General features: G+C 40.4%; 1 protein-coding gene across 3 annotated transcripts in view; it reads left to right on the top strand.

Moving 5' to 3' along the window:
• The window catches only part of EGF (epidermal growth factor), a 141,863-nt gene that overhangs the window by 88,209 nt on the left and 32,976 nt on the right, over positions 1 to 20,678 (top strand). For 2 of the 3 annotated variants that reach the window (XM_077142551.1, XM_077142553.1), the window contains 5 exons: positions 3,735 to 3,902; positions 4,549 to 4,698; positions 14,055 to 14,183; positions 17,821 to 17,937; positions 19,090 to 19,215. In XM_077142551.1, the coding sequence (XP_076998666.1) occupies positions 3,735 to 3,902; positions 4,549 to 4,698; positions 14,055 to 14,183; positions 17,821 to 17,937; positions 19,090 to 19,215 (690 nt within the window). The remainder of the gene's footprint in view (positions 1 to 3,734; positions 3,903 to 4,548; positions 4,699 to 14,054; positions 14,184 to 17,820; positions 17,938 to 19,089; positions 19,216 to 20,678) is intronic. The other variant, XM_077142552.1, reaches the window with a different exon arrangement.

Raw genomic sequence — 20,678 nt, 5'->3', positions numbered from 1 at the left:
TTCCCCCCTCATATTATTTTGATCTGCTTTATGTAGATATTTTTAAATTTACCCACTCACTCCAATGGTTCCTTCTAACTAAAAAATCCTATTATTTTGTCTTCTTACCACCTGTGATAGTGAAGTCCACATGTTAACTTGCCTAAGTTTAGTGTCCAGATGTTTGGTCAAGAGAGTTCTGGCTTGATTGCTATTGTGAGGATATTTCTTGGATTTAAATCCAAATTAGTCATTTGATTGCATTAATGGCTGATTACATCTACAATCAACAAGGGAGATTGTTTACAGCAATGAGAAAAGTCTCATCCAATCAGTTGAGGCCTTACAGGGAGAACTGATGATTTCAGCAATCAGAAAGAAGAATTTCTGCCTCTATTTCAGTCAGCCGGCTTCTCCTGGGGAATTCATTGAAACCTTCATCAGAGCTCCCAACTTGTGGCCTGCCCTATGCATTTCAGACTTGCCAATCCCCATGGCTGCATGAGCCAATTCCTATAATAAATCTCATAATATTTACATACAATATGCACATATATACTTTTATATTATATATTTAAAAGTTGGTTCCATTTCCCTGGAGAACCCCAACTAATACTATATATATTCCTATACCTTTTCATAAACTTAATTCTTCTATCTAAGCCAGTTAGGTGACAAAGCAGTCTACTGGCAATTACATATATATTTTTTCTACTGAGAATGAATGTTTCTCAGCATGTAAATGCAAAACAACATTTAAAAAAGAGCTATATTAGATCTTTTTAGAAAGAGAGATCACTTTCTTTTAGGGTTTATTTGATAGCCTGATGAGGAGAAAAGAGCTTTGCTAGACGATGAAATAATGAGAATTTTACACATAGCTAAGGTAGCCAGACTTCTTTATAGCCCTCAACATGCGTGTAGTTGTGTATATTGTATTCAACAGAACATGTAGTGGTTTCAACAGCAAACATGTTCTTAAATTTAATCCATTTCTAAGGGTGTGAATACATTATAAGCAGGACCTTTACAGGAGGTTACTTCAGGTTAAGGTGTGGCCCAACCAATCAGAATGGGTCTTAATCCTATTCCTGCAGCCCTTTATAAGCAGAAGGAAGTTCAGACTGAGCATGAGAAAGCCACAGGAAGAAAGAAGCTGAAATCCTATTGAACCCGGAAGAGAATGGATAGGCGAGGGGAGGCCTCATGTGCAGTGCCGCTGCACAGAGGCGCCAAGGACCAGGATGACCAGCAGCCAGCCCAGAATGCCAGCTTTCAGGAAGAAAGCATTGCCTCGATGGTACCTTGATTCAACTGTCTCTTAGCCTCCAAACTGTGAGCTTATAATTTCCCATTGTTTAAGCCAACATATTGTGTGGTATTTGCTTGAGCAGCTAAGGAACTAAAACAGTACATTTGAACTTATTCCAGTTCCAGAACAGTCTGAGCAAAAGCAAGGAGTAGCATGGCATGTGGGGTGTGAGTATGAAATAAAAGCTGTTTGGTACTGCTAGAGTTTAAAGTGGGGTGGGGCAGGGGATAAATCTGGGGAGGCTGACAGGTGCCCAATGACAGAAGGTCCTATGTTGAAGCTAAAGGGTGATGAGAACCAATGAAGGAACTGAGACAGGGGAATGGGATTGCTAGTGTTGAATTCCAGTTAGACAGCTTGGTGAGTCCTATGAGGACGGACTTGGCAATGGAGCATGGAGGGGTAGCAGGGCAGAAAGGGAAGCCTGGAGGAAAGTAAAACAGGAAGGAGACTGTTGTCACAATCCAGGTGATAAGAGGTTAAGATCCTTAACTAAATCAATGGTAGTAGGAATGGAAATGTATAGGTGATTTGAAAATACAGAAGGTAAAATTTGTAAGCTTTTAGTATTCAGGATGTATGGAGGGAGGGAAATGGAGTTATCAAAGGGCCGTGAGTTTTTTTCCCTCAGGTAAATGAGGGGACTGTCGTTCTATTAAATGGCACAGGAAATGTGAGGGAAGGCAAATAAGATGATAAATCAAGGTTTTGTTGCACTGCATTTGAAGTTACTAGGGAGGGCATTTACATACCTAAATCTGAAACTCTGAGGAACTTTTAGGGCTAGAGGTACAGATTTGGGGGTCATCAGCCACCTAGATGGTTGTTTAAATCATAAGTGCATGAACTTATGAAGGGAAAACTGGAAAGTGAGAGCAATAGTGAATAACTCCTGAAAGTTTAAAGAATATAATCACAAATCTAGGAAAAGGAATAAAATGGTATTAAGTATGCTAAGGCAGTCGAGTTTCAATAAAGGAGAAAAGGGTCAGCAGTGAAAGATAGCTTCAGAAGTCTTGTTGGGGAATGATTTTAAATGATCCATCTGTCTTAGTTTGCCAGGGCTGCTATGACAAATACCACACAATGGATTGGGTTTAACAACAGAAATATATTGTCTCATGGTTTTGGAGATTAGAAGTTTAGCATCCAGGTATTGGCAGGACTTGCTTTCTCTCCGAGTCTGTAATGTTCCAGCAATCTTCTGTCGCATGGCCATCTCTGTCTCTCCTTTGTGGCTGATCTTCTAGTTTCCACTGATTTCTGGCTTCTATTGACTATTTGCTTTTTCTGACTTCTGGATTCTTCTGACTGACTGCTTCTGAATTTCCTTTGCTTTTATCCAGTTATATGGACTAAGGCCTATCCTGATTTAATTTGGCCTCATTTAAATAGGATCTTCAATGACCCTATTCATAAATGAATACACACCTAAACTAATAACATCTTTAGAAGTCCTTTTCACAAATGGATTCATGCCTGCAGATTTGAACATGTCTTTTGTGGGGGAAACAATTCAATCTCTGACACCGTCCGATTTGGCAATTAGAAAATCTTGAGTTACCTTTGCTGGAGCAATCTCATATGCACACAGCAGTGGGTTTGGTTAAGGTAGGGAGTCAGCAAGGAACCCACTTAGAGATTAGTAGGGGTCCTAGAAATAGAGACAGCCCACCCCACAATTACTTTAAAAAACTTGTCCAAGAAGGGAAGGACAGAGATGAGGAGAAGCTAGAGGGGGCAAAGGGATGAGGCAATTAAGATGGAGGACTTGTGAGTATTAATAGACTAAAAGGAGCTAGTAGGATAAAGAGAGTAAAAATGTAAAAGGGGATAAAAGATGGAATAAGGTCCTAGAGAAGACAGGAAGGATGATATCAAGAGCATAAGACAATGGACTAATGTTAGTTAGGAGGGAAAAAAGAAAGGTGGTGGAGAGACAATGTAAAGAAGTGTGTTGTTGGAGGTGGGAATATGAGGAGACTCAGCCAATCACCTCAAATTTTTAAAAAGCCTCTATGACAAACTGTGAGTTTGATCTACTATTAATCATTGCCCTTTGAAAGACCAAGAACCTAAGGCAAAGAGGGGAAATAAATTATTCAAGTTTAGTCTATAAATAGTAATAGAAACACTGAACATAACAGCATTCCAGCCCCGGCTTCCTCATTCTTGATGCTATTACAGTCTCCCACTTTCCAAATGCAGAGTGATGGTACACTTTCCTAGGACCTCTTCCTACTGGGCTCCCATTCTAAGATGAGTTTGCCTCATCATGTAGGTTCTCCTTGCTGCAGGTTGTAGGTCAGCAGTTCATAACTTGCTTAGTTGCTTTGTTAAAGAACTGACTTAGTGAAGGAATTGTGTATGAGCTTGTTGCAAGTCTTATCATTTGGTAAATGTTCAAGCCAAGGTTTACTTAACGGATTTGATTTATTTCCAGGTCACCCATTTGCTGTAGCTGTGTTTGAGGATCACCTGTGGTTCTCTGATTGGGCTATGCCATCAGTAATAAGGGTGAACAAGCGGACTGGCAAAAATAGGGTACGTCTCCGAGGCAGCATGCTGAAGCCCTCATCACTGGTTGTAGTTCATCCATTGGCAAAACCAGGTATACTGGACATGTGACAGTCTCATTGGCTGATATCTGTGACTAATTTAGTGTTTGATGGCAGGGGAGGATGGGGATTTTGTGGTTTTCATTCATCTGGGGGGATGTTAATATATCCTGGGATTTAGACTTCACTTACACTAAGACAGTCTGATAATGAACTTTGGTTTTATCTCCCCAATTTTATCTTTTCTTCACTCATAACAGTTCCTGGACTACTACTTCTTATTACTTACATCTGCAAAGACCCTTAGGTTAAAGGCACCAAGAGGGGTAATTTAGACATATGCAAAGGATGCTTTTAGCTACATTTGAGTCATAAAATGGAAAAACCATCCAGAGTCCCATAGTAACTCTTCTGTCTGAATTGCTCTTTGTCAGTTTGACTAGATAATGAATCAGGAAATAGGAATCACATCTACCTAAGGAACATCTTGAACAAAGCACTGACTATACTCAATAAATACTCAAAAGGTAATAAAATTCTGAGCTTATCTTATGGGAATTCTTCTGAACTGTTCTTGTTCTGAACTCCATTTAGATACACTGAGTCCCTTTCCCCAAAAGCAGTATAACTGTGACTGGCATCAATGGAGTCCTTCCCATTTCTGAGCTCATCCTTGAACTCACCTTATTTGTCCGCTAGGAGCAGATCCCTGCTTACACCGCAATGGAGGCTGTGAACACATTTGTGAAGCGAGGTTTGGATCTGCTCAGTGTTCCTGTCATGAAGGGTTCAAGAAAGCCCCAGACGGGAAAATGTGTCTGGCCCTGAGTGGTCATCAGCTTTCGGCAGGTAGTGTGCTCAATAAAATGGGTGAATTATCTTGTTTTGGCACAGGAATATAGTTCTACATCCATCCTTATGCTTTTGCTAATCTTAAATATTTCATATTATTAAATGCTTCCCTGAGGTGCCCAGGTGGTTCAGTGGTAGAATGTTCACCTTCCATGCGGGAGACCGATTCCCAGACCATGTACCTAAAATAAAAAGTTTCCCTGAGGTTAGGTGTATTAGTTAGGGTTCTCTAGAGAAACAGAATCAACAGGGAACACTTGCAAATATAAAATTTATGAAAGTGTCTCACATGACCGTAGGAACGCAGAGTCCAAAATCCACAGGGCAGGCTGCGAAGCCAATGACTCCGATGGATGGCCTGGATGAACTCCACAGGAGAGGCTCACCAGCCAAAGCAGGAATGGGATCTGTCTCCTCTGAGTCCTCCTTAAAAGGCTTCCCATGATTGCATTTAGCATCACTAATTGCAGAAGACACTCCCCTTTGGCTGATTACAAATGAAATCAGCTGTGGATGTAGCTGACGTGATCATGACCTAATCCTATGAAATGTCCTCATTGCAACAGACAGGCCAGCACTTGCCCAATCAGATGAACAGGCACCACAACTTGGCCAAGTTGACACCTGTCCCTAACCATGACAGTCCACCCCTTGTCAACTTGGCACATATATATATATATATATATATATATATATATATATATATATATCACCTTAGACCATACTTAATTTCCAAATGAAAACAAATAAGCACACATTTTTTCTTTTACCTGACAACACTCAACTGTCCTGCATATAACTGGAAACACATTAAATCTCTCCAGAATAGGGTGCAAATCCTTGGGCAACATTCATTCTTAAACTTGATATCTTACAACTTAAATAGTATAACACGAACAAAACAGCATTACAGTCCTCATTTCTGTAACTGATCACGTGGTTGAAGTTCATATTTATCACTACCTTCTTCCACTACCCATTCCATGTTCCCTTTCCCCTCAGCAAGCACTTCAGCTGGCCATGGTTCTTTGCCTGGTGGGGTGACCCAAACCTTCATTCCTGAAGTCTCAGAGCCATTAGTGGTCCTGCCCGGATTGTGTTGTTGCAGTTTTCCATTGATTTTAATCACAGGACATGGTAGTACTAATAGACGCCCCAGGGGATCTCCTATATTCCAAGAAAACTCTTCTTTACCTCCATTATGTAGTTGCAGTCCTACTTCCTTCTGATAGTCAGGGTCAGTTACCCCAGACAATAATGTAATCCCCTTCTTGGTGTGTTGATCCAGAGGCATAAGTAGCCCAAAGTGACCAGGTGGCAATCTTAACTTCCAGTTCAGTGGTATCACTGTTGTTTCTCCTGGAGAAAGCACACCCCGTTTTGGAACTAAAACCTGTAGACCAGCAGAACTCAGGGTAGCAGGGACAGGAAGCAAAAATTTTCCTAGTGGATCACTAGGAGTAATAGTGAGTGGCACCACACCCATTTCCACCCCTTGGTTCCTGGACCCACGGATCCTGGCTATGGGAGAAACAGCACCATACAGCGGACGCTGATTCAGAGCATACACAGCTTCCTGGAGAACATTACCCCAGCCTTTCAAGTTTTTGCCACCTAGTTGGCACTGTAATTGAGTTTTCAAAAGGCCATTCCACCGTTCTATCAATCCAGCTGCTTCTGGATGATGGGGAACATGGTAAGACCAGAGAATTCCATGAGCATGTGCCCATTCCCGCACTTCATTTGCTGTGAAGTGTGTTCCTTGATCCGAAGCAACGCTATATGGAATACCATGACGATGGATAAGGCATTCTGTAAGCCCATGGATAGTAGTTTTGGAAGAAGCATTGCGTGCAGGGAAAGCAAACCCATATCCAGAGTATGTGTCTATTCCAGTTAGAACAAATCGCTGCCCCTTCCATGAAGGGAGTGGTCCAATGTAATCAACCTGCCACCATGTAGCTGGCTGGTCACCTCGGGGAATGGTGCCATATTGGGGGCTGAGTGTGGGTCTCTGCTGCTGGCAGATTGGGCACTCAGCAGTGGCTGTAGCCAGGTCAGCCTTGGTGAGTGGAAGTCCGTGTTGCTGAGCCCATGCATAACCTCCATCCCTACCACCATGACCACTTTGTTCATGAGCCCATTGGGCAATAACAGGAGTTGCTGGGGAAAGAGGCTGACTGGTATCCACAGAACGGGTCATCTTATCCACTTGATTATTAAAATCTTCCTCTGCTGAAGTCACCCTCTGGTGTGCATTCACATGGGACACAAATATCTTCATGTTTTTAGCCCACTCAGAAAGGTCTATCCATATACTTCTCCCCCAGACCTCTTTGTCACCAATTTTCCAATTATGGTCTTTCCAAGTCCCTGACCATCCAGCCAAACCATTAGCAACAGCCCATGAGTCAGTATACAAACGCACCTCTGGCCAGTTTTCCTTCCAAGCAAAATGCACAACCAGGTGCACTGCTCGAAGTTCTGCCCACTGGGAGGATTTCCCCTCACCACTGTCCTTCAAGGACACCCCAGAAAGGGGTTGTAATGCTGCAGCTGTCCACTTTCGGGTGGTACCTGCATATCGTGCTGAACCATCTGTAAACCAGGCCCGAGTTTTCTCTTACTCAGTCAATTCACTGTAAGGAACTCCTTAAGAGGCCATAGCTCTGGTCTGGGAAAGAGAAGGTAATGTGGCAGCAGAAGTGGAAACCATGGGCATTTGTGCCACTTCTTCATGTAACTTACTTGTGCCTTCAGGACCTGCTCTGGCTCTATCTTGTATATACCATTTCCACTTTACAATAGAGTGCTGCTGTGCACGCCCAACTTTATGGCTTGGTGGGTCAGACAACACCCAACTCATGATAGGCAACTCAGGTCTCATGGTAACTTGGTGGCCCATGGTTAAGCGTTCAGTCTCTACTAAGGCCCAGTAGCAGGCCAAAAGCTGTTTCTCAAAAGGAGAGTAGTTATCTGCAGCAGATGGTAAGGCTTTGCTCCAAAATCCTAAGGGTCTGCATTGTGATTCTCCTATAGGGGCCTGCCAAAGGCTCCAGACAGCATCTCTATTTGCCACTGACACTTCCAGCACCATTGGATCTGCTGGATCATACGGCCCAAGTGGCAGAGCAGCTTGCACAGCAGCCTGGACCTGTCGCAGAGCCTCCCCTTGTTCAGGTCCCCACTCAAAATTAGCAGCTTTTCTGGTCACTCGATAAATGGGCCGGAGTAGCACACCCAAATGAGGAATGTGTTGTCACCAAAATCCAAAAAGACCAACTAGGCGCTGTGCCTCTTTTTTGGTTGTGGGAGGGGCCAGATGCAGCAATTTCTCCTTCACCTTAGAAGGGATATCTCGACATGCCCCACACCACTGGACACCTAGAAATTTTACTGAGTTGGAAGGCCCCTGTATTTTTGTTGGATTTATCTCCCATCCCCTGACACGCAAATGCCTTACCAGTAAATCCAGAGTAGTTGCTACTTCTTGCTCACTAGGTCCAATCAACATGATATCATCAATATAAAGGACCAGTGTGATGTCTTGTGGGAGGGAGAAACGATCAAGGTCTCTGCGAACAAGATTATGACATAGGGCTGGAGAGTTGATATACCCCTGAGGTAGGACAGTGAAAGTATACTGCTGACCTTGCCAGCTGAAAGCAAACTGTTTCTGGTGGTCCTTACTAATAGCTATTGAGAAAAAAGCATTTGCCAGATCAATAGCTGCATACCAGGTACCAGGGGATGTATTGATTTGCTCAAGCAATGATACTACATCTGGAACAGCAGCTGCAATTGGAGTTACCACCTGGTTGAGTTTACGATAATCCACTATCATTCTCCAAGACCCATCTGTTTTCTGCACAGGCCAAATAGGAGAGTTGAATGGGGATGTGGTGGGAATCACCACTCCTGCATCTTTCAAGTCCTTAAGAGTGGCAGTAATCTCTGCAATCCCTCCAGGAATACGGTATTGCTTTTGATTTACTATTTTGCTTGGTAGGGGCACTTCTAGTGGCTTCCACTTGGCCTTTCCCACCATAATAGCCCTCACTGCACGAGTTAGAGAACCAACGTGGGGATTCTGCCATTTGCTCAGTATGTCTATGCCAATTATACATTCCGGAACTGGGGAAATAACTACAGGATGGGTCCGGGGGCCCACTGGACCCACTGTGAGACGGACCTGAGCTAAAACTGCATTGATCACCTGGCCTCCATAAGCCCCCACTCTGACTGGTGGTCCAGAGTGACGTTTTGGGTCCCCTGGAATTAATGTCACTTCTGAACCAGTGTCTAATAATCCCCAAAATATCTGATCATTTCCTTTTCCCCAATGCACAGTTACCCTGGTAAAAGGCCGTCGGTCTCCTTGGGGAAGACTTAGAGGAAGGTTAACAGTATAAATTTGTGGCAGTGTAACAGGTTTCTCCCCCATAGGGACCTGGCCTCCCCTTCATTCAAGGGGCTCAGGGTCTGTAAACTGTTTCAAGTCTGGAAATTGATTAAGGGGCCGTGACTCTGTGTTTTTGTAATTCAGGTTAGACTTCTGTTCCCTTGACCTAGAACTCTTTTGTTTATACAGCTCCAACAAGAATTTAGTAGACTGCCCTTCTATTGTATTTCTAGGCACCCCATGATTTACTAGCCAATGCCACAAATCTCTGTGTGTCATATAATTTTGATGCCTCCTTTGAGTTTGTTGTCTATTATAATAGCTGCGTCTACCCTGTCTTTGGTGATTAAGTGCTGCCACCTGGCTTCTGCCAACTCAGGATCCTGTCATCCCCATTGTGTTTAAGGATTCCAGCTCAGTGACAGCAGTTCCTACAGTAATATCTGACCTATAGAGAAGTGCAACCACAGAGCTCTTGAGGGATGATGGTGCTAGTCTCACAAACTTATTTCTCACTGTTCTGGTAAAAGGTGCATCCTCTGGACATTCCTGGGGTATAAGAGCAGGCTTTGCATGATAAATCCACTCTAACATTCCAATCTCTCTAAGCCTCTGGATCCCCTCATCTACATTATTCCAGGGCAGTTCTGGCATTTCAACCTCAGGTAATGTTGGCCACCTTTTGATCCATGTTTCAACCAACCACCCAAACAAGCTGTTAACACCTTTTCTAACTGCTCTAGCTATAACATTGAATGCAGAATCTCTGCTTAGTGGGCCCATATCAATAAATTCAGCCTGATCCAGCCTTATATTCCTCCCACCATTATCCCATACTCTTAAAATCCATTGCCACACATATTCCCCTGATCTCTGTCTATATAAATTGGAAAACTCACACACTTCTTTTGGAGTATAACGTACCTCCTCATGTGTGATACTTTGTACCTCGCCTTTAGGGGCCTGTTGGGACTTTAGTCTAGTTATAGGTCTAGAAGAAATGAGGGGTGGTGGGGGGTGGGTCATGAAAAGAACTAGAAATATCTTCCAAGCCATTTGCTTCAGGGCTTTCATTTGCAGTTTCATCTGGTGAAACAGAATTAATAACTCTAGGGCTAATCCCTTCAGGAGGAGGTTGGGTGGCCAATTCCTCAAGGCAGGCTGGAGGTGGGGCAGCTATGTCCTCAGGGCAGACTATTACAGGGTTATCTAAAGAAGGCTCAGCATGGTCTAGGGTTTCAACCTCACCCCCAACATCATTATCAATCCATATGTCACCATCCCATTTTTCAGGGTCCCACTCCTTTCCAATCAATGCCCTCACTTTAACGGCAGACACCATGCAAGACTGAGATTTCAGTTTACGTTGTAAAGTTGCTACTCTAACAATAAGATTCTGAGTCTGATTTTCAGAGATCTCAAGTCTACAGCTACAGGAAATAAGATTTTCCTTCAGGATACTCATAGAAACCTCTACATCTTTCAGACGGCGCTTGAACTTCTCGTTTGAAGCCTTAAGCCCATTCCTTTCACCCTTTAATGTAGACAGTGTATCTAACAACAACCAACCAACATCTCTATAACTCTTATTTCTACAAAACTCTGTAAAGGTGTCAAAAACATTATCCCCCAGAGTCTGGCTTCATACAAGCGAAGCATTAGGAGAATCGAATGATGATATTTTGACTATCTCCTTTGCCAACTCAGTCCATGGATTGGGAGTGTCATTCTGATTATGGGAATCAGAGTCCTTAGTGTCTCTAGTCCATTCAGAGTAGAAAACCATTCATAAAAACCCATTTTTAAGATTCTGTTCCTTAAGAACCACTCCTGGTACCAAGATGTATTAGTTAGGGTTCTCTAGAGAAACAGAATCAACAGGGAACACTTGCAAATATAAAATTTATGAAAGTGTCTCACGTGACCGTAGGAACGCAGAGTCCAAAATCTACAGGGCAGGCTGCGAAGCCAATGACTCTGATGGATGGCCTGGATGAACTCCACAGGAGAGGCTCACCAGCCAAAGCAGGAATGGGATCTGTCTCCTCTGAGTCCTCCTTAAAAGGCTTCCCATGATTGCATTTAGCATCACTAATTGCAGAAGACACGCCCCTTTGGCTGATTACAAATGAAATCAGCTGTGGATGTAGCTGACGTGATCATGACCTAATCCTATGAAATGTCCTCATTGCAACAGACAGGCCAGCGCTTGCCCAATCAGATGAACAGGCACCACAACTTGGCCAAGTTGACACCTGTCCCTAACCATGACATTAGGTATGCTAATCAATTTTTTTCCCCCTTCTAATAAGTTTTGGGTTCCTTAGTACAGACTTAATTCTGTTGACCTTCTCTAATTGTAAAATTAATAAACAAAACATAATGTTTGAAGGCAAGCCTCAGCAATCCCCACCCTCAAGAGTATTTATAATGGAATAGACCAGGCTGGAAAATAAATGCCAAAAGTTTTGCTACCTTATAAAAAGAGATATTTTGCATAAAATTTTTTATGGCCTCAATTTTAGATAATACACAACTCCCCTAACCCATATGACAAGTCTTAATGTTAAAAACAAAGTCTTTTTAAAAGATAAACTTTAGGATACCAAACAACTGTGGGAAAACCAATTTGAGGAGGCTTGTGATCATGGTTTTTATAAACAATATAGGTTTGAGAAAGAGGAAGGAAGAACAAACCAAATTTGATGGGTAATAATTAACTTGCTTTGAATAAAAAAATGGAGGTGTATTTGGATTCCTTTTTTTGATATCTTTATATCAAAAAGAGGCCAAAGAATTGAAATTTTATTAAAAAATGAAATTCTTATCTGATAAGCATCATGAGGGGATAGATTGATAAAAAATAAATAAATTGATCTAAGCATAAATTAGAATTGATGCATTGGTCTTTTCAAAACTTTCCATTAATTGTCTTAAGGCAACGATTCTCAAACTTTTTTGTCTCAGGGACCTTTTACCCCATTAATGAGGGTAAAGAGCTTATGTTTATGTAAGTTATATCAACCACTATTTAATTTCTAATAAATAGTATTAGAAATTAAAACTAATAATTTTAAATTTGTTTATTAAATATCTATTAAAATAACAATAAGATCAGAGTCTATTAATATAACACACTGAAACAACTAAATTTTCCAAAACAAAAAATATGTAGCAAGAAGAGTGGCACTGTTTTACATTTATATCTTTAATGTCTGGCTTAATTGAAGACAACTGGATTCTCATCTGCTTCTAATTTAAATATGTTGCTGCGTGTTGTTTTGGTTGAAGTATTTGAAGAAAATCTGGCATCACAGAGATATATAGTTGGAAGAGGGAGGACTATTTAACGTCCTTTTCAGATACCTTTTGTGAATATTCTTCTTCCGATACTTCATCAGAATTTGACACATGGTGGTTTCTCAAAGGTTAGTTGCGCTGTGGAATCTTAATCCTATCGATAAATGTTTTGTTTCCTGCTACTTGAAAATCCACTTGTCTGTGTTGCAGGTTGAGTGTGTCTTTTACCACACATGATTTTATAATATTATGCTTTGGTCATTTGAAAATATTGGTTGACTGAGTTATGCAGATCTTCCATATGTCACATTAATATACAAAGATAATCATGTTCTTTAATTATCACCACCAAAAAACTAATCAGAAAAATCTTTTAAGTGCTGAAAAGTTGTCAGGCTCATGAGAATGAAAACAAATTTTTCAGGGCGGGCCACGGTGGCTCAGCAGTCAAGAATGCTCACCTGCCATGCCAGAGAACCCGGGTTCGATTCCCGGTGCCTGCCCATGTGAAAAAAAAAAAAAAAAACCAAATTTTCTAAAATTTTACTCACTTGAAAGCTCCAATTTTATCATTGACAACAAATACTGTTAGCTGTTTTCTTTGAAGAGATAGGTTCACTTCATTCATTTGGGAAAAAAATGCCTGCCAAATTCTCATCTTGAAAACGCAGTTTGTCAGTCACTCTTTCAAGTAAAAGTGATGTTCAGTGAAAAAGGAGGCTAGTTTCAGCCTGCAACTCAAAAACTGCACAACTGCTTTTCCTGTTGACCCCCATAACTTCAGAATGCCCTGGAAGTGTTTTATTTCATCAGTGTTAAGAAGCCATGAATTCAGTGATTGAGACTTTTTAAAACTAATAATTCTAAGTATTTTATCATAGATCTTAAGTGAAACTAGATTTAAAAAAATTAATGTGAGTGTGTGGCATTGAAGAACGTGACTGTTAGTAAGTTTGGTAATGCTGCCTTGATTCAGGCTAAGGCACTAAAAGTTTTATCCACCACTGCTTTTTCCCACCAATATGAATGTCAACACAGTGACAAAAGGCAAATAGCATCATAGTATTAGTATGAAAACAGCTTTGATCTTATGGATTCCATGTAATTGGATTCCCAGGGGTCCATGGATTCTCACCCAGAGAACTGCTGTCTTAGGGAATCCATTTCTCCTCCATTTTAGAGAGGTTTCATGGACCCTTTGTCAATATTGTATCCTGACTTGTTATATCCTTCCCCATTTTTAAATACAGGTAATATGGGGTTAAAATAAGTATTGAAAATAGCCTTAAATGAGAAGGAATATGCATAGAAGGCAGGTTGGAGAGATTATCTTACTCATGTGCTTGTTCTTAGTAATGTGAGCTGTGTAAGGACTTTTGGTATTTTACTCTTATTGTTTTTTTGACACTTCCTGAAAGAGTCCTGTCTTTCTTCCCAACTGGCTGCCCAGCCATCAAGTGCACTGCGTAGCATTGGAACATATAGTATGGCCACAAGACTTACTAAGTCATCAGGGTCTGGCCAGTTTCCCTGAATCCTCTCACTGTGAGTGGATCCTAACTCACAGTCACCAATCAGCCATAATTATAAATTAAGTAAAACTGTTTGAATCACAGAAGATAAATGATTTATATCTGTTGATCTTCAACAGGTAGTAAAGCAGATCTCAGTAATCAAGAACCAACACCAGACACTTTATCCAGGACTAGAGCGTTTGAAGATAACATTACAGAAGGGTTGCAGCTTCAATACATGCTAGTGGCTGAAATCATGGTGTCAGGTATGAATTATGTGTTCTCCAATAGAACTTTGGTTCCAACAATTTCCATCCTACTAATTGGAAGTTCTGAATTATCTGTCTATAATGTTGGCTAACTATACACAAAGCCCAACTTTGAACTCTAATCTTTCTCTTCTTCCAAATGGTATATCTGAGGAAGATGCCTCCATATTTGGCTGGCAGTGAACTCTACTTGTCAGGTCTTTGCTCTGAACATTTCTTGAAGAAATATAACCTGGAAACAAAGGTGGAAGATAGGACACAGCAGATTTGAGTGTGGATTGCCATCCACACCTAGTGAGTGGTATTTGGTCTATTTAGCTGTCCTTCCATGAATGTGAAAAGTAGAGAGTAATTAATAAGAAAATAAAGTGGATTGCATCAACTGCTACAAAAAGTCCACAAAAGGCAAACATCAAAATTATTTTCTTCTATATTGCACATTTAGCACCAAAATGCTATATGACTTGTTCAGTATGTAACTACTTTAGGGAACACCAGTCTTTTAAATTCTGTGTTCACTCACTAGGCCAGTGATTTTCAAAGTGGGCTTACCTCAGCCCTAGCACTTCTGCAAACCCCATTCCTCCTTCACTCACATTACTGCCCTTTGATCAGTAGCTCTACTTTAAAATGTTTTATTTATTTAGATTTCTGAGTAATGTTTTATTACAACAAAATGTGCCTGGCTTAAAAAAATTGAAAATTCCACTTTAGGACATAAGATACATTTAAAGAAGTGCTCAGCCAACTTTTGTGATTTGTAGACTACTTTGGAGATGTACAGGACACCAGGTACTTCTTATTCCACCTTGCAAGAACTTATAAGTATGATTTTTGATAAGATATAAATAAGGAGGTATGTATTTTTCATAATAATAACTACCATTCCTATGATGCTTTAGAGTACACTGAGTCCTTTAAATGTATTCTCTAATTTGACCCTCGTCACAACTCATTTTATAGATGCAACATTAAGATATATTAAGTTAGTGGCTTAAGTTTTATGTTTTTTGAAAATTATGAACAAAAATTTATTCATGCCAAGGAGCATTGGAAAACATTGTCACATTAGAAATAATCTTCACTTAGCAATTATTCGTTTGCTATATACAGTGCTTAGGGCTCAGGTTTACTGTGAGAAACTAAATATAGTTCCAGTCACCAAGGTCACAATCCGACACGGAGACAAACAGTAGGATAGAGTGAAATACTACAGGGGGTCTTATTTATGTTTCAAGTGAGAGTTCATTACCACAAAGTGTCTGTGGCTAAAAAGAAGCTTGAAAACACCGCATTAGATTTTAAGTCAACATATTATTATTCCCCCAAAGCACACAGACTAATCTATAGGGTGTGGATTTGTGTAGTAACTTGACAAAGAGATCAATCACAAAAAGTTTCAGTTTGATAAAATCATGAATTCTTCTAAATGCCTGGATAAAAGCTAAAATTGTAACTGTGGCCCTTTGGGTCCTGCATGAATGAGCCCTGACAAACCTCACCAGCCTCAACCTGTACCCTTCTGCCTGTAACCTTCTGGTTGTCTATGGACTGCTTTGGTTGTACTGACCTTGGCCATGATGCCTACGTGTGATTCTCTCAGCCCACAGTGCTCTAACACCTCCAACTCCTGCATATCCTTCAAATCTCAGCTCTATATGCCTTTCCTCCTCCCCTGGCCAGGCTGTCCTATTACAGCACTCTTAGAACCTGGTACTGTTACTGGATAATAATCATCACACCTGTACTTCAATAGTTAATCATGCAAGACAGAAGAACCCTTCCGTTTTCTTCACCACTCTATCTTTGGCCATTAGGGTGGCCTGGCACATAGTAGGTACTTTTGTAGTTTTACTAACATGCCCCAGAGTCTCTTCTAGTGTGATAATGCTCACTTTGATTCAGGTTGACACATAGTCTTTTTCTTTGCCATCCTTATTTAAATATATATTTAAATAAATATATTTATATATATTTAAATATTATAAAATATTAAATATTAAAAATATTACACACATAATATATTTATAATATATTATATATGTGTAATATTTTATGATCCTCAAAGGTTGTTTATTAAATATTTTTTTCTTCAAGTCCTTGTAACAATTGTATGAAGTGACTGGGCAGAAAGTCACCTGTATTTTAGAAAAGAAGAAGTTGAGGCACACATATTCCTTCAAGAATTGAATTTGGGGCAGAAAGAACTTTGACAAGAGGCCAGCCCTCCTATAACTACATAGCCATTATTTTCATCATGCAAGCTGCCTTGAGGTTTGCAAGTTACTGAATAAACCCTAAATCTTATTCTAATTTAAGATAATTCTGCAAGTGATTTAAAATGTCTTGGGTAATTGGATACTGTACACTCTGAGTAGCCATGATCTAGGAGTTAGTCTTCCAAATTAATGCTGAATCAAATGGATAATTGATCTAGCCTGAATTTATCCATCTGCAAGAGTCCTGAGGGTAGGAGATGATCAGGCAAGCATGAACGGCATGTGCTCCCACAAGAGAAATCTTCTTACTCAAGCAGCTAAGCAAAACAAATGCAATTACCCAACATCTGCGTCCACATGGCAGCTGAATCCTGCTAGGTCATTTAGCCTTATTTAATTTATGGGCAAGTTGGGAGAGTTTCTTTCCCTTCTATACTTAAAAGAACAAATTTACCAGTGAACAGAGAGATGATAGCTTAGTATCCTATTGTGGTGTGTCTGATACCCCCACTTCCAAAAAGGGAAGGCATCCGAGAATGATTATATAAGTAGATAAGGTAGAAAAAAAAGCTGGCCCATATCTATGATTCAACATGTAACTGTCCCCTGAGGCATTTACATTTCAATGGAGTATGAAATAGAATGATCCATTTACAGCATTTAGTTTGTACGGTTCATGACTCTGTACAAGTGCCTGGAAGTTTGCAAGCCAGTGCATAAATCTTGATAATAAACATATATTGTGACACATATTCTATTACAAATGAAACATGATTTTAGTAAATCGACAATAAAACTTTTTATGATTGGCTCTCTTTGCCATGTGGATACATAGATCTATTTGCTACGTTATTAGACTCTGTGTCTTTGGAGAATGAGAATAGATTGATCCTCTTTGTACATTATAAGGATGGGAATTTTAAAATAAGCAGCAAACCTTTCGGAATTCCAGTGTATTTACTCAGAGCAATTTTTAATACTTTTTATTGAAATTTAACATAAACAAAAAGCAATAAATTTCAAAGTCCATTCTAAGAAGTAGTTATGGAACAGATTTCAAAGTTTGGTATGGGTTACCGTTTTGCAATTTCAGGTTTTTTCCTTCTAAGCTGCTCCAAGGTACTGAATACTCCTAGCAATTTTAAAATTCAAATTTGTGAGTGCTTTAAGAAAAACCCATTGAACACCAAATAGTTCTTTAAGGCTAAAGTTTATTGAACACATATAAATAATTAGGAAGCATGGCTTATGGGTCCTTTAATATAGGTATAGCTTACAGGTCAACAAAGCGTTTCTCTTTGGAGGTTAATCTGTCCCAGAACCTGGGAAAGAAAGTTCTGCATTGCTCTGTTGAACCCAGAAAATTAAAGCCCATTTTTTCCTCCGAGGTCTGGGAATAATCTGTCTTTTTGCAGATCAAGATGACTGTGTTCTCATGGGATGTGATGCGCATGCTGAATGTGTTTCAGAGAGAGACAACACCAGGTGTCAGTGTTTGAAAGGATTTTCTGGGGACGGAAAGCAATGTGCTGGTAATAACAAAGACCAAACACAAATAACATCTAGAAAATAGTAATCAGAAACATTCTTTCAGCTTGTACTGATTTAAAATCTTCAGAAGGATTTATGTAATCAACAGAATTGAATTCGTTATTTTATATTGGCTAGAATGATAATGAATGACATGAACAGAAAGTATGAAACATATATTATTATATTGTATCTATATTAAAATTAAACCATACATGCAGTTGACATTGAGGGGAAAATTTAGAATTAGCTTCAGGCACATAAATGTGAGTTCAAGTCAAACTTAAAAATTTGCCAATTCCAATGGAAACAAACTTTTTTTTCAGAAGCTTAGGTCAAAGGTGTAGTCAGATTAAATAGGTTGTGATGGATAAGTGAAAGGCAAACTCACCAAACTCACCAAAGACAAGGCGGAGAAGTGCAGGCAAAGTTTTATTTCAGGAAGAAACAGAGGCGCCCAGGCAGCATTTCAAGAGAGGAAGTAACAGCCATGCAGAGGTGGCAGGGGTTAGGGTTTTATGGCTTGGAGGTAGGGAGCTGGGGGTAGGGGTTAGGCAGGTTTTCATTGGTGGGTTTTTGGGAGTTGGCAGCCTGTCATTGGTGAAGTTTAAAATTTAAATGCTGCTTTGGTTATGCAGGGCTATAACTGTCGGATATTGAGTAAGGGAGCTTACTGCAAGAATACATCTGCTGGGGGGTGGATATTGGGTAAGGGTAGAGGTTATTGACAGAGGGCAACTGCTGGAGGGTGAAGATGTGGGCTGCTGTGGATTGGGGTGGGAGAGGCTTTCTGAAAAATTTGCCAGGGGCAGGTTACATCACAGGGAAGGGGTCCTGTCCTCCAGGCCTAACAATAGCTTTTATTTTAAATTGATAGCATCAAATTTATGTTAGTGATTAATGGAAAAACAAGTCCTTATGGTCTAAAACTCTGTAGCAAAGTGATTTATCTACATGGATTTAGCTAATCAGACAAGTGGAAACTCTGCACAAGTTGATATTTAATCCAGAGTGACCTTTGTGTCCAAGATGCCGGCTTCACATTACATTCTCAAACATTGACTATGAATGCATGAACTTCTCATTCTTTCCTACTATTTGCGTTCATACCAGGACTGCCTAACTATTTTACTGTTCATAAATTTTGCCTACAGATATAGATGAGTGTGAGATGGATGTCACCGTTTGTCCTCCAACCTCATCCGAGTGCCTCAACACCGAAGGTGGCTATGTCTGTAGGTGCTTAGAAGGCTACAGAGGAGATGGACTTCATTGTCTAGGTAAGAGTATGCAGACAGAGGAGGGGTGGAGTCGAAGGATCACGAGACAATGTGGGTTGTGTGGGCCAAGAGAAGACTGCGGAATTGGAGTTGCCCGTTTGTTAAGAGTAAAAGGGGAGTTTGTGACCTGCTCAAACTGACACATTTCAATCTTGAGTAAGTAGTCAAATTTGTGCCTATGTGCTATTATCACAATAGTCAGCTTCAAGACCCTGCCTGCACGGGTTCTTCGCCCACCCCGCTCGCCTTTCTGATTCTTACACACAAGTGCCTCAATGGTAGCTCATACCTTGAAGTGTCAGGGTGGGGAAGCCTACAACTTTTTCCTTGTCACTGAGTCTGGTGACTGAGTCAGTGCTGTGCGCCTAAAGGAAGAAGGGTATGGCTCTGGGGAATGGCTCACTGGGTAGGGTAGCTCTTGAGAAGTTGAATAGATGGGAGAGCCAAGTCACTGACACTCAATCAAGTAAAGAATGATTAAAATCTCTTTCATAATCACCATGTTCTGCCAAGCCCTGGGTGTGACTTGTTGGATTGCAGCTTCACTTTGTGGATATCTAGTACCTATCCAGGTGTTGGTAGCATAACATCTCCGTATGAGTGCAGACTTGCCTGCAGTCATCTGTTACCCACTGGGGTGGTTGTCTGAAGTTTTACAGGGCTTCTAAATTTCTCATTCAGTATTTTATTTTCCCCCTTCTGAAAACTTTTAAAAAGTCTCATCAGGAGGGGCAGATATCCTGATAAGAAACTAAAATGGGACTGCTTTCTCCTACATGTTAAGGTTCAAGATGAAATATCAGGCATAACTACCAATTTTCTGGATTTGGTTGATTTAAGTCAGACCTTTATCAGATTAGTTTTATGGCATCTACAGACATCTGTAAATGCTCTTTTAAGCACATATTTGGCTGTCAGTCAAGAAAATGTCACTGCTCTAATTAAGTAGGCTCAGAGATAATTTAGATATATAGGCTTTATGTTTAATTTCCTCTGAAAAGAAAGGAAGGTATCCTGTCTTGGTGTTTAAACCCTTTAGACTCTGGATTCTCACTCTGTTACTAACCTGCCTCCTTGCAGTAGCAAACATGTCACCCAGTGGCTGACATAGTACCCTCGGGCCCCATGGGGCCAGTTGGCAGAAGTCAGCTCTTCTCTGTCACTCTTTCTCACCTTGAGTCATACCTGACATATAAAAAGTGCTATGTAAAAGTGTTGTTATTATTATTACTACTACTAGCAGTAGTTGTATTTCTTGACCAAGAGTACCTCTTTGTTTTTGCTTCTGGGAAAAGCTCTCTCTCTGTCTCTCTTTCAACAGGATAGTTTCTTGAGATTATAACAGGAGGTCAATTAAAAAAATCCATTTTGGCCATTCAGGACAGTAATCCAATGCATCAAATAGTTCACCACCCCTATTAGATACAAAAGCACAGTACTAGAAACCGTGAGGAATGCCAACA

Source organism: Tamandua tetradactyla, chromosome 24 (genome assembly GCF_023851605.1).
Source record: "Tamandua tetradactyla isolate mTamTet1 chromosome 24, mTamTet1.pri, whole genome shotgun sequence".
In the NCBI taxonomy this organism is placed as follows: Eukaryota; Metazoa; Chordata; class Mammalia; order Pilosa; family Myrmecophagidae; genus Tamandua; species Tamandua tetradactyla.
This window is presented reverse-complemented; position numbering and strand designations above follow the sequence as displayed.